Source organism: Trachinotus anak, unplaced genomic scaffold (assembly GCF_046630095.1).
Source record: "Trachinotus anak isolate AG129_WGS33_773 ecotype Australia unplaced genomic scaffold, CSIRO_AGI_Tana_v1 ptg000024l, whole genome shotgun sequence".
NCBI classification, from domain to species: Eukaryota; Metazoa; Chordata; class Actinopteri; order Carangiformes; family Carangidae; genus Trachinotus; species Trachinotus anak.
In genome coordinates, this window is record NW_027273875.1 from 6,069,847 (window position 1) to 6,082,707 (window position 12,861).

The following is a 12,861-nucleotide window of genomic DNA, read 5'->3' on the forward strand; positions in this document are numbered from 1 at the left end:
TCAATAGACAATTTGGCATTCAAGGTTTTCTTTTTTTCATTATGCATTGGGCAATTTTGAAATATTTACTTAATATGCTTTGGTTTTAATAAGAAGTGGTTGTAACAAAATCCATCTGCATTATTACAGTCATCTGAGGATGGACAATAATAACAATAAGGATTTAAACTGATTATAAAAATAAATGCTAGACTTAATCAATTATTTTTTTTTTTATAATTTGAGTATAGCCTCATGTGTTTTCTTTTTAAAACAGTTATATAATTTTATAATGTTAAGCTGTCATGCAGGATTTATGTGTTTTTATGTGTCTGGCATTTACTGTATGAGTTGTCACTCCTGAGAGCAGAACTACCATCTAAAACAGCTTTGTTATATTTTATAAACCCCAGATTACCATATTAAATAGATCCTATTTCACAATCAGATTTTATGTGTGCACTCCTGAGACACACTGTGTATTGTTTGCATTGTGCCAGATGAGTCCAACCTTCAGCCCAGATAAATGATGAATCAAAATGCAGAGCACAGCTTTCTACAGAAATAACTACATCGTAAAATGATATGAATAAAGATTTATTTTCTCATATGAACAGGTGGATTCAGTTTTCATTTTATTTTACAATCTATGACAATCTCGCATTGTTTTTCTTTTTTTCTAGCATATTTCAGGAATGACATGGGGAAAGGTTCTTTTTTATTGCTGAATGTTAAATGAAATACACTTTCACTGACTGGAAAAGAATTGTCTGCTGCTTTTTTACCATGCACCCATCTAACCTTGACCACAAGGACATGCAGAGGAGAGGTGTTCAAACATTTCAAGCGAGGGTGGGGTCAGGTGGGGGTGGGGATGGGGATGGGGGTGGGGATGGGGATGGGGGTGGGGGGGGTGGAGGGGGGGGGGGGGGGGGGTGTCATAAAATTAAACTGAAAAGACTGGCAGGACGTGCCTGGTAGCATCTCAACTGGGTGAGAGGACTGGCAAAGTGAAGGGAGTATCACATTTAAACTAAAGGAGCACTGTCTTTTGCATTTTTCAGACATACAAAATTAGACCCAGAGGTGAGAAACTCTGAAATATCTGCAAGTGAGGTGTGACCAAGGACCATTCTCTATAACAATACCACTGTGCATTTACCATATAGTAGATAGAATTGCAGATCAATCTTTTTAAGAGTTATTTAACCAATAACCATGTGATAATTCAGCATTCAGTTGTTTTTTCTTTTTTTAACAAGGAGTAGAAACATACCAACAGTGATGAAAATCATCAACTGTCCTCTCTCACTGATTCACTTGTAATGGGTTTGACATTTCTTGAATTATATTTTAAATATTTACTTTTCCTTCAGTGGAGGACAGAGGGCTTAAATGATTTTGTTTACTTTTAAAAGTATTATCATTTACGGACTAAATTTGAAATGACTAGATCTGTCAACAAGACAAAGCAGTACACAGTACTATTGGAGGAGACACTATTTGGATGCTATTTGACATTACTTGGAAGTGCGCATGTAAAGTGGAGCGGTCTAAACCAAGTGATGAAATCATTCATGGACACAATCATTCAATGGACATGAGTAAGTGAACAAGAAAGGCTGACAACTTGATAGATGGCTGCATAATGGCTTTAAAAAATAACTCATGTAAATATGCATTTATATCACATTATTTCATTCTACACTATAGGCATCACATAGTTTTTTCACACACAACACACTACAGTCACCTCTTAGAAAATGATGTAATCAAACAGCAAAATAGAAAGTTTGCATATTTTTGCATTGTATGATCCTCCAAAGTTTCACAGCTATTTCATTTCTATTGTCTAGTATGTTCTGTACTCTTCTCTTCTCCACTCAGCTGCTTCCACTTGACTTTCCTTCTCTCTGTATGGGAGTGTTCAGGGAACGGGTGTAGACTGTATGTTAACATTTAGGCCCTCAACATCTGAGAACCTTAGTCTTAGGTAGACCTTAAGTAGAGGAAGAGGGTGAAAACAGGGGTTTAGGTGAAGGCGGGGGGTGGGGCATGTGGAACTCCTGAGACACTGTGTGGCCTTTTTACACGAGCCACAAAAACAGAATGGACACAGAAGGATAATGAGGCATGGGATTAGGGTCGGAGTTGAGTGAAAACAGATGCAATCTTTTTGTTTTGCCACCACCTCTGATGGCAGGGGTCACCCTGTGCCAAGCGGCTCAGTGTTTGTTGGCCTCATAACAGGCTAACATGAAGAAAACGTGCTGAGAAATAAAAGGGACTTAACTGGGGCCGGCTGGGAAAGGGGCAGAATAGCTGTAAACACATCAAGCAATGACCTGCATAACATACAACCCTAGAGCAGCCTTACCTGTCCACCTACACTGGGGGTCACTGTTCTGATAAAGCACTATTCTGTGAACCTCTGAGACTCTCTTCTGTCAGCTCTGCCGAGACACCAGTAACCCACACATTTGATGTTACCACAACAAACAATGAAATTCATCTAACAATCACAAATACATGCAAGCAAACTGACATGCGCGCACACATACACACACACAGGCATTTACACACACACACACACACACACACACACACACACACACACACACACACACACACACACACACACACACACACACACACACGCGCACGCACGCACACGTTCTCTCTCTCTCTTTCCCTCGCTCTTTCTCTTGGTAGACATTAGTCAGAGGGCAAAAAGGATTTACATTGTATTTATCAGGCGTTCTATTAATTCCCAAATCATAAACCCTACAGGCAAATCATATTAATGTAAACATACACTTTATGTTGAAGTGGTTTATATTGCGTGATATGGAAGGGTTATGTTCCAGTGGGGCTAGAGTCCTCAAAGAATGCAACTTTGAAAGAAAGTAAAACAGGAAACCAGAGAGGAAAAAAAACATAAATGTGTATAAAAAATGAGGCGTCCATATAAGAAAGGCTACAAAAACCTCCACTGGCCCTCTGGCATCGGCATACAGCAAAAGGCACCACAATATTACTCTATTTTTTACGTTGTGAAAAAACTGGCACATCTTTTTATGCTGTAAATCAAAATGTACATATAAATAGAGTTTTCCCTATAAAAAAGTCTTTGCTGTTAACTAGTAGACAACTTTTGCTAAAATGAAAATAAATATTTCATTTGTTTAGAATATCTGTCAGTTATATAAAATAAAAATATTTCTTATAGATGCAGGTCTATACTATATTGATTTTTGTTGGTTCATTTTCACTCTTTAATGGGGTGTATTGTCCGGTTTGGAGCGTGAGTGTGTTAGTCTTGTATGCATGTTCCCATGCCCACTGTGCCGCCCCGATGAGTGAGAAGTCCGACTGTCCACCGGCCTGTAGATGGTGGGGGGCTCGGCATTCATGTTCTGCATACTGAGGAAGGGCGTGCTCTCACCGTCCTCCTCTGACTCACTATCTGTTAGGCAGCTTCGAGACCCATAGTCCCGAGATGCCTCATATCCACGTGGGGCCACGTGGCCGTTCAGTCTGGATCTCCGCCAGCGTCGGCTGCCAGTTCCACTGGACCCACTTCTCTTTGGTTGCTCCCGAGAGGAGAGATACTCCTGGGTGGTCTCATAGTCTTCATCCTCAGCCAGCCGGTAGGGGCTGGAGGGCAGGCTTCCCCTGCTGTCATTTAGGTAGGTACGACGCTGCTGCCGGTAGGGCTCCTGGCATTGGGCATCGTGTAGGGGCACCTGGTAGCGGCGCAGCAGAGGCTGGTCATCCTCCAGAGGGTAGGGGTTGTGGACAGCAGGAGGGAGAGACATAGCATGGCTGGCATTAGGGGATGTGATCTGGAAGGTAGGCACCTGCGGGGGCAATGAGTAATGGAAATCCACTGGCGAGAGGCGGGCTGGTGTCGTCAGGGCTGACACGTATCTGTGATAAATACAGAGGGGACGAAATAATTAAGTAGAGAACAGCGAAGAACAGAGAGGTAGAAGGGGAATGTACAAAAACAGTTTGCACGTTTCATAGGTCTGTTGACTGAATGAACTTTCACCTTCAGTGCCAAGTTACTAAAAATCTGATACTTAAAAATATTCCATGGAAAAGAAGCATTTTCCATACATAGATTTAGCTTAGGTTTTCACTTGAGTTGAACTGCTGTAAGATAGGTCTCTTTCCTAACCACTGACATACTTTCAGACACAGTGTTGATAGTACTACATGATTTTAAGTTCTTTCATAGTATTGAGGGAGTTTTTCCCCAGATTGAAATTACTTGGAAAAACTTTGTTTTACTTTTAGTAAGTTTTTGCATTAGAGAATCTAATATACTGTAGTTGGTCATTGTGTGTTACTATATTTGGTACCATGGTACTGTTCAAGTCTGGTTTTCTTTCTGTCTAAAGAACTGAAGGGCAATAATGGAAATGTATTCTCAACATTAGCAACAGCTTCCTGTGGAGTCCCACAGGGATCTATCCTAGATCCACTGGCTTTGTTAACATTCTTGTGTCATTCTAATATACAAACATAACAGTGGTTGATGCTGATAATTTGCAAAAATGAATTATTATTGTTATGCCCATTAATACTGGTGCTAAAATCTTATACACCCTCATTTGAATAACCAATTTTAATGTTATGAATTACATTTGAACCACTTCTTTTTTTTTCACCTGGCTTTATCTTAGCTTCTCGAATAGTTTACAACAAAGGTCCTCAGGCAGGAGCAGCAGGAGCGGCTAAACTGTCTCTTTCAGGGCCCCTAGGCTCTGGACCAACCTGCCCAACAAGATCACCCAGCCAACCCTGTGTTCTACTTTACTTACACTTGTAAAAACAGACTTTTTTAAGTCTGACTATTATTTGATCTGCTACTTTTTAGCAGCACATTGGGCACTATATCTTTTTTTAGCATGTCAGTGTATATGCTGATTACTATTCATACTATACTACCCCCAGTTCTCTTCCATACCTTAACCAGTTACTGATCACTGCATAATAGACTGTTAGCTACTGAGTAATATTATGGTGCAATCTCTTGAATCTTCATCCCCCTTATTAATTTTTAATGAACTGCTAACTACACACATGGTTACAGTGGTTGCTACTCTAGGAAGCTTTGTTCAAACGTGTGTCCTGAACATGTGGGCATAATTTGGGGTTGTTAAAACATAAACTCACGAGTATCATCACAGATGTTAGACACGTATTTTCCTACAGTCATGACACCATAATCATAAACCAACAAAACATTAATGCCAGTAAATTTTAAAGGCAACTTTCACTGATGGTGAATCATTGGGGATCTGAGTCTTTGGAGTGTCTGTTTATTGCCTTTAGGACACTACAACAGACACAAGCCTGAGATATTCCCACAACACTGCTGATTCAGCTATGCAGAAGCTGTCACCATGATTGAGGAGGCGTTTGTTACCTGGGACAACTCTGAGGGGATGTTGGTTATGCAATCTGGCTCTGCAAAACAACTCAGCAGCCAAGCCCCTATTCACGCTCGCATGCTTGCTGCACCGTATGCTGGTATTGTTAATATCTTAAGAACTCAAATACTTAAAAGGGCAAGGCATATATTATCTGGTTAGTTTTTGACAATTTATTAGGCCCTTGTTATTCACTTGAAATACTATTTATTCAGAGAACTATTGCCAAAATTGCTTAGCATATTCAGTAGTCCTGTTTCCTGTTCTTGTGATTTATATAATATTTGTGTTGACACTTTGTCAAACATGAACTCAATTCTAGTCGTTTTAAAATTCTTTTTTAAGATACAAGCAATAAATCAATAGGAATGTCTATTTTCATTTTGGCTCACTTCTTAAAGCGTGACTGAAGCCGTACATGTGCTGATTCGCATACAAAATACCTCAAGTATGCATCTTGCAGGAATAGCCAGCCATGTATCACTGAGTGCAAGTTCAGCACCACAATGAGTTAATGTGGTGCTGAACTTGTGTGAATTAACTCTACATCTGGTCCTAATTGTGTCTCTGATTGGCCTGAATGTGGAGCCTTGTTCAATCAAAAGGCAGAACAGGCACCAGTTGGTTTACCCTTTTGCATCTTTGCCGCAGATAAGCTGAGATCAGTGTGCACACTGATCCAGTGATTTCTTTGGAAGTGCACAGTTTTTTCAATAAATGTAACCCTTATGTACTTAACATAGATTTGCTTTTATTTTCACTTTGTTACTCTCTGTGAAAAGGGAAGGTTGCTTCACACCTGTGACCTGCACATATGGAGGACACTTGTGCTTTGCACTTGCACAAACAATTGTTTTCGATGACAACCCTGAGCAAGGGTTACATTACTTAAAACATGTCACTCCTGTGAGAATGTGACCACTTTCTTTCACTGTTAAAAGCTAATCTCATTGAAAAATGTCTGCTTTGTGGCCATCTCAGCTCAGATTTTGAGAGATGTTAACCTCTGAATATAATACTTGTCTATCCACTGGATCTTATGTGGTTTCACATTTTTTCTTCTTCTTCTTCTTCATCATTGTACAGTACTCTTTCTAATGGCAACCCATCTCAAATGGATCGACTGATGATGAGCACAATCAAGGTTCCATGAAGGAAGACATTAAGGTTAATAGTGATTCTGACGATTTAAAACTGAATGAAGGCCTGAACCTATAGCCTGTTTTTTCAAAGCTTAAACACAGGGTCTTCAATTACAGGTTCAGCAAAGACAGACTTGCTTTACTGAACTTGGCCATCATTCCCCTCCTTCAAAAGATATGTGTGCTATTACGGAAAACTCCTGACCAACTGTTTTTATGGGGGTTGTGTTCATGCTTGTGTAACATGTAACATGTATTCCTTAATTTTACTTTAAGGCCAAATCATACTCCCATATCCCAAGATTTCCTCACAGCTCACTGCTAATGAACGATGGATGCTCGGCTGGGAACTGTGTTGGAATTCAGAACATCAGGAGTGAGTCACTGTTTGGCCCTATAACAAAATCAAGTAGTGTATCTTAGGTACTTAAAAAAGTTCAGATTCAACTTCAGCTTCAGGCCCTGCATGACACTGAGTACTACTTCAATAGAAAGCATGGGCAAGACCTGAAAGCACATCATTTAGAGTGAATCAATTGAGCTGTCAACTTCTAGTTCATGTTAAAACAACAGCGCAACATTTTGGAAAATATGCTTGTTTGCCATCCTGCCCACATCACTTGAGAGGATTGATATCTCTGAGCCCTCAGTGCAGGAATAGGTACTGGATGAATAAATGACTTTGGAGTTGTTGAAAGTCATATTTCCCCACCTCTGACAGTTAGAGCTAGCTAACTGCTTCTTCCTGCTTCTACTCTTTGTGCTAAACACAGCTAAAGACATCCTAGACCTGTCTCTGTGACGCAGAGATGAAATTGATATTTTCTTATGTGACTCTGGGCAAGATGGTAAACATACATTTCCCAAAATGTCACACTGTTACTTATAGAAAATTAAAGGGAACACTTTTGCCAATCAGAATTACATCCTGGCCAGAGAATAATGTTACAGTAGCTGTATGCACAGAGTTCCCATTGAAATAAGCACTGTTTCTCACTCTTGCCTACCTTAGCGTATTTCATCATCATGCCTGCTGTGTGTCAGTTTCCACTGAGTCTCTCAGAGTGCCCTGACTGGCCTCTCGAGGCTGAGAGAGAACCAGCAGAGAGAGGAAACTTCTCAAAATGTTCATGACAAACCCAGAGCCATATCAGCCACGCAGGCCTGTTTCCCACCTGTCGCTGTGCGGAGAGTCTCCCAGCGAGTCGAAGGACTCCCCGTACTGTAGGCTCGGCCGATGGGGGTCAGAGTAACCACAGTGTGCAGCGCGCCGTGCCCGCGCCTCCATGCACGCAGGACTGCTGCATTTACTGGTCCCAACAGATGATGACATCATTCCCGGCGAGTCAGAGAGGATACTGTCAGAGTGTTCCAGGCTCCATGTCCGTTCCTCATGTCTGACAAATAAAAAAAGTGTTAACATGCACACACCCCCGCGTGTCCCAGTGTGCTTCACATTTTGAAAAAAGAAGCCCAACAATTGAAGCATCTGGTTCCAGAGGTTTGGCATTTAACCAATTAACCAAATGAATCAATCATTTTCTGTTTGATTCTGTATTTGTATGAAATGAAAGGGTTGAATGTCCTCTGAGGTACATGTGATGGGGAAAAACACTTAATGGTGCAGTGTGTGCTGCATGCTTACCTGTGAGTCGATGAATGGGCTCGTGTGGAAGAGTTGTGAGATCTTGAAGAGGCATGGCTGGCAGGGAACGATCCATCTGTTGCAGGCCGTATGACTCGTTCAGTTGCAGGGACATTCTTTGATATGTACTGTGTTGGGCCAAAAGAAAAAAAAAAAAAAAAGATCGATTTGGCAGATGGACAAATGTGAAAAGAGGGACAAGTTTAAAAACCATTTGGTGTACATCTGTGTGCGTATACATTAATAACGTCACAAATACTTTCAGAAACTCACATCTACCATAGGGATTTCCTCGGGGCCTGGTCCTGGGTGATTGGGTCCGTTAGCTAGGTTACGATTGGGATGTTCTGGACACATGTTTTGTCGCAGATGATTGTGCATCTTCTTTCTTTGTTTCCTGTTGAGCAAATATCGGTCACTTTCTCTTATATTTCTCTTATTGTGGGAAACATATTGTAAGTACTGATTTAACATTGTGCTTTATTACTTGATGCAGCAACTAGATTAACTCTTTTGCCTGTAAATATGTACATTTTAAGACAGTAAATATAATAACCTATTAATCCCAAGTATACTGCACCTTACAGGCAACTTGAGTATACACTAAACTGTAATTTTTTAAATAAAATACAGGTGGTAATAGAAAACTAAAAATCAAAGCCTACATGTTCAAAAAGCATGAGCTGATCCACTTATTAGCAGGACTTACTTGGTTTTACAGTAGGCAACCACACACACGATGCCCACCACCAACAGAGCCACACAAATACCCGTGATTGTCAGGACTCTTTTCTGGTAGAGTTCCTCTGCCTCTGTTAACATCACACCCACAAATACACAGACGCACCCACACACACACCCACCACACACACACACACACACACACACACACACACACACACACACACACACACACACACACACACACACACACACAGTGCACAGTGACAGAAATAACAGGGGGGAAAAAATCAGTCTCTTGAAGGTAAATGTTCCCACTTTTTCACTGTAAATCTACATTTCTGTCTTTTTTTGGACTAAATCCTGAGCAGTATGAAGCTTCATCTTCATCTTCCCCTCCCTGACAACTCACTTCACAGTCAAGCCTCTCCTCGCACATAATCACAAATACAACAGATGCCGTTGCTCCCTGTGCTGCAGTAAGACAGCGTAGGTGGGGGCAGGGGCTCAGCAGTGGTTAGACTGATCTGTTAAACAACTGTATTTCTCTGAAAATCTGAGCAATTTCAAATTATATATATGATACTATTATAGTTCAGGCTTATAACTGATGACCATTAGAAGCTGCAAACTGTGCAGTATTGCATCAATTCAATGAAATACATGTGAATTGGAAATGTGCCATGTTTGACTTGATCCTTTGACTCTAAAATTGTATTGCTCAGTCTATCATGGTGCAGACGTCTTCATCTGCTCAGGCATTTAGTAAACACAATGATTTTATGTTACAGTAATTCATGAAACAAGTCAATTTTGAAATGAAACATCAACAATTATGAAACTGGAGAAATCTTGATTGATGCTGATGCCTTTTCCAGAGAAGAGCTTATGTGAGGTTGAGGTAGACTCTTAGTTTCCCCAGGGGAAAATGATGGAGCTAAGAGGTGGTGTGGTCCCTGATAAATAATGTAATAAGAAAGAATTGAATTTGTACAACTGCTTCCATCTGAGGCTTCCACCTTTCATTCACCAGCAGCCATTTTACATTGACCTGCCAATTTGTGTCAAGATTCTGATGCCATAAATAAATCACTGAGGTCAGTTTATTTATAGCAGTAAACTACAGTATATGTAATACTTTACCAATGTTGCTTTAGCTACTGATAGTGAATTATCAACAGAGGAAATCATACCAGTGTTGCACAATATCACTTCTGTTATAACACACAAAGCCTCTAGCCTTTATTTTACACTCTCAACCACTAAAGCACTTTTCTGGAAAAGATAGCTGGAAACAAGATGGATGGAAATAGCGGCAGAAAGAAGAAAAACGTGACTGTAGATCCTAAATATAGCATTGCATGCTCACATCACAGCATCTACTCCTGGAAGGATAATTCAAACCAGTAATACAGATACTATATTTCATACTTCAAAGTTACATTTCGGCTATACTAACGACGGGGTGCAAGAAACATGGACAAGGTCACACATAAATAAAAAGAAAGAGATGGCATATCAAGACAAACACTAAAGGCATGAGACTAAAAGGATCAGACAGGTAGAGTTGAGGATTGAGGAAAGACATCTGGTAGCTACAAACATGATATATCATGCTTGTTACAGATGGAATGAAGAAAAAAAAATCTGTCCAAAAAAGAAAATATGCTGAGTTAAACTTAGTTAATAGTTCTACTTTTCCATCACACACATATGAGAGGTGCAGGTAATTACATCCATGTTAATGATGTTTGATGGAGAATCAGTTGGAGTGACTGAGGGTTTGTCACTCTAATGAGTTATGGTATGATTGGTCGGGAGATCGATCGGTTAATCAAGGGACAATACGTTTTACAGTTCACACCACAGACGAAACGGGAGCATGTCAAAACGAAGGACGTCTATTTAGGAGCTATGCTAGGACTGAGAATCAAAATGGATTGTTCCATACCCATAAATTCAATCCCAAGATGCTCTGCCAGTGCAGAGGGTTGACAGTTGGAAGAAAAGAAAACAAAAAGACCAGATTAAGAGAGTGGCACCTTCTAACATAGTGGAGCAAACAAAAATAGGCATTACAGCAACTGAGACAACATACAATTGTCAGTAATTGTCAGAGCGACGTGGTCAGTAACGTCAAAGACAAGACATCAGAACACGCTTTCAACATGCAACACACACTTCAGACCACACTACACAGACCTATATGACTACACAACTACAGTTTCAACACTCTCATTTTACAGTTTTGGATTTTTATGACATATTCTGATCAAGCTACAACAGTTCTGGAGGTCGACGCTGGATGTTCCTCTTGTGTAAAATGTCTATGTACTGTATGTCTCAACACAGTCCAGGCTTATTGTTGCTTTTAGAGGAGGTGCCTCAGTTCTACATTTTACAAATGACTCTTGATAGTGATTTCAGGTTTGCAGAAAGCTCTGTTTCATTACATAACAAAGGAAATCTCGTAATGGGAATAGGCCATATTAGATGCATAGCCACTTTTATTACTACTGTATCAGGAAAATATGCGTCATCCACTGAGATTACCTGTGCTTTCAGTTTTCTGCTTTCTAAAACATGCTACATTGTCAGTTTCCAAACACACCCATCACATGAACAGGCAAGTTAAAATGATGTGTTTGTGTACGGTACCTGACTAATCACACTGACTAAGAAGAATTATGGTTGGGCTTCCTTATATATAGCAGAGTGAGGCCATAGGAAGGTTGCACCAACCAGCTGAATCCATATCTCTGGCAGCTCACTTGCTTTACTTGGGTTGAAGTGAGTCCCAGCTGTTCTTATGACAACATGCTCTTGTTAAGCCAAGCCCTTATGGCTGAGGAGCAGAAGCCATCCTCCTTCTCTTTGGTATCTCCTGGGGATGGGAGGCGCCCCTCCAGGAGGCGGGTCTGTAAGTATGGACTGGATGTGTGTGCACACATGTGGCTGCTCTTTGGGAGAAAATTTGATGTATTCTCCTTAATTGAGAGTAGAAAATGTTTAATATGCGACACATCATTAGTAGTTGTTATGTAGCGCTCCAAAAAAACGGTCTGGCTGTAATGCTCACTTTAGAGTCTACACATCTATCATGCTGGCTTTCATGAACCTTATTTCTACTGTGGATCTGCATTTTGAAACTGCTGCAGGTTAACAGCTATATGCAGGATATTAAATCCTATACTTGGACTAAGTGGAGGCTTAATCGTCTCTATTTGAAATCATAGCTTTTAATTAAGTTTAGCACATTAACAGGTATTACATCTTGTTCCACCATTGGTTTCATTAAATGGCACTGTTTTCACTCTTCTCACTTTTAAAATTGTCTTCCTGACAACAAATAGTCAGGCCACTGACTTAAGCACGTAAACTAAGTAATCAAAGCCTGGTCTGTGTCCATGTGGCTGGATAAGAACTGGAAATAAGTTCTGTCCTTGATGCAGTCGCACAGCTGCACTGAAGTTAAACAGAATGCAGAAATGCAGGAGTGAGTGCAGGAGAAAGAGCTCCCACACACCACTGTCTACTCTGCCAAAAAAGCAAGTAATTTCAGCACAGTGCATTACGACTTAATGCGAGATGAAATTACTTGTAGTTAAGAAGGGGATTTTTTGCATTGTGCTCTGAGCCAACATACAACAAACAGTATGTGTAAGCTCTACAAGTCAGACTACAGGATGAGACTCTACTCCAAGAGCAGATGCTTACTTTACTTTATAACTGTAATGTGGTGTTGAATTTTAACCACACGAGCTTGTGAACGCATGAAGCTCACAAACATGCAGTAAGACAGCAGGCATTGCTATTCTGACATTAATTATGCTAGAATACTATATTATTATATATTATTATACAGTATCTTTAACCTCCAAGTCCAAACCACGTGAAACCACAGTTGTTTATGTTCCATTAATGTCAGGTCACTTTCAATAGCACTTGAAATACTTTAGAAGGAGTCAACCAA

General features: G+C 40.3%; 1 protein-coding gene across 5 annotated transcripts in view; it reads right to left on the reverse strand.

Annotated features, from left to right (window-relative positions):
- Positions 1-560: 560 nt before the first annotated feature.
- Positions 561-12,861, reverse strand: part of nrg2a (neuregulin 2a) — a 92,751-nt gene continuing 80,450 nt past the window's right edge. For 3 of the 5 annotated variants that reach the window (XM_071461573.1, XM_071461569.1, XM_071461572.1), the window contains 6 exons: positions 10,840-10,863; positions 8,917-9,019; positions 8,481-8,604; positions 8,208-8,335; positions 7,738-7,959; positions 561-3,909 (listed from right to left, as the gene is read on the reverse strand). In XM_071461573.1, coding sequence (XP_071317674.1) covers positions 3,255-3,909; positions 7,738-7,959; positions 8,208-8,335; positions 8,481-8,604; positions 8,917-9,019; positions 10,840-10,863 — 1,256 coding nt within the window. In that variant the 3' untranslated portion in view covers positions 561-3,254. The remainder of the gene's footprint in view (positions 3,910-7,737; positions 7,960-8,207; positions 8,336-8,480; positions 8,605-8,916; positions 9,020-10,839; positions 10,864-12,861) is intronic. The other 2 variants (XM_071461571.1, XM_071461570.1) reach the window with 1 other exon arrangement.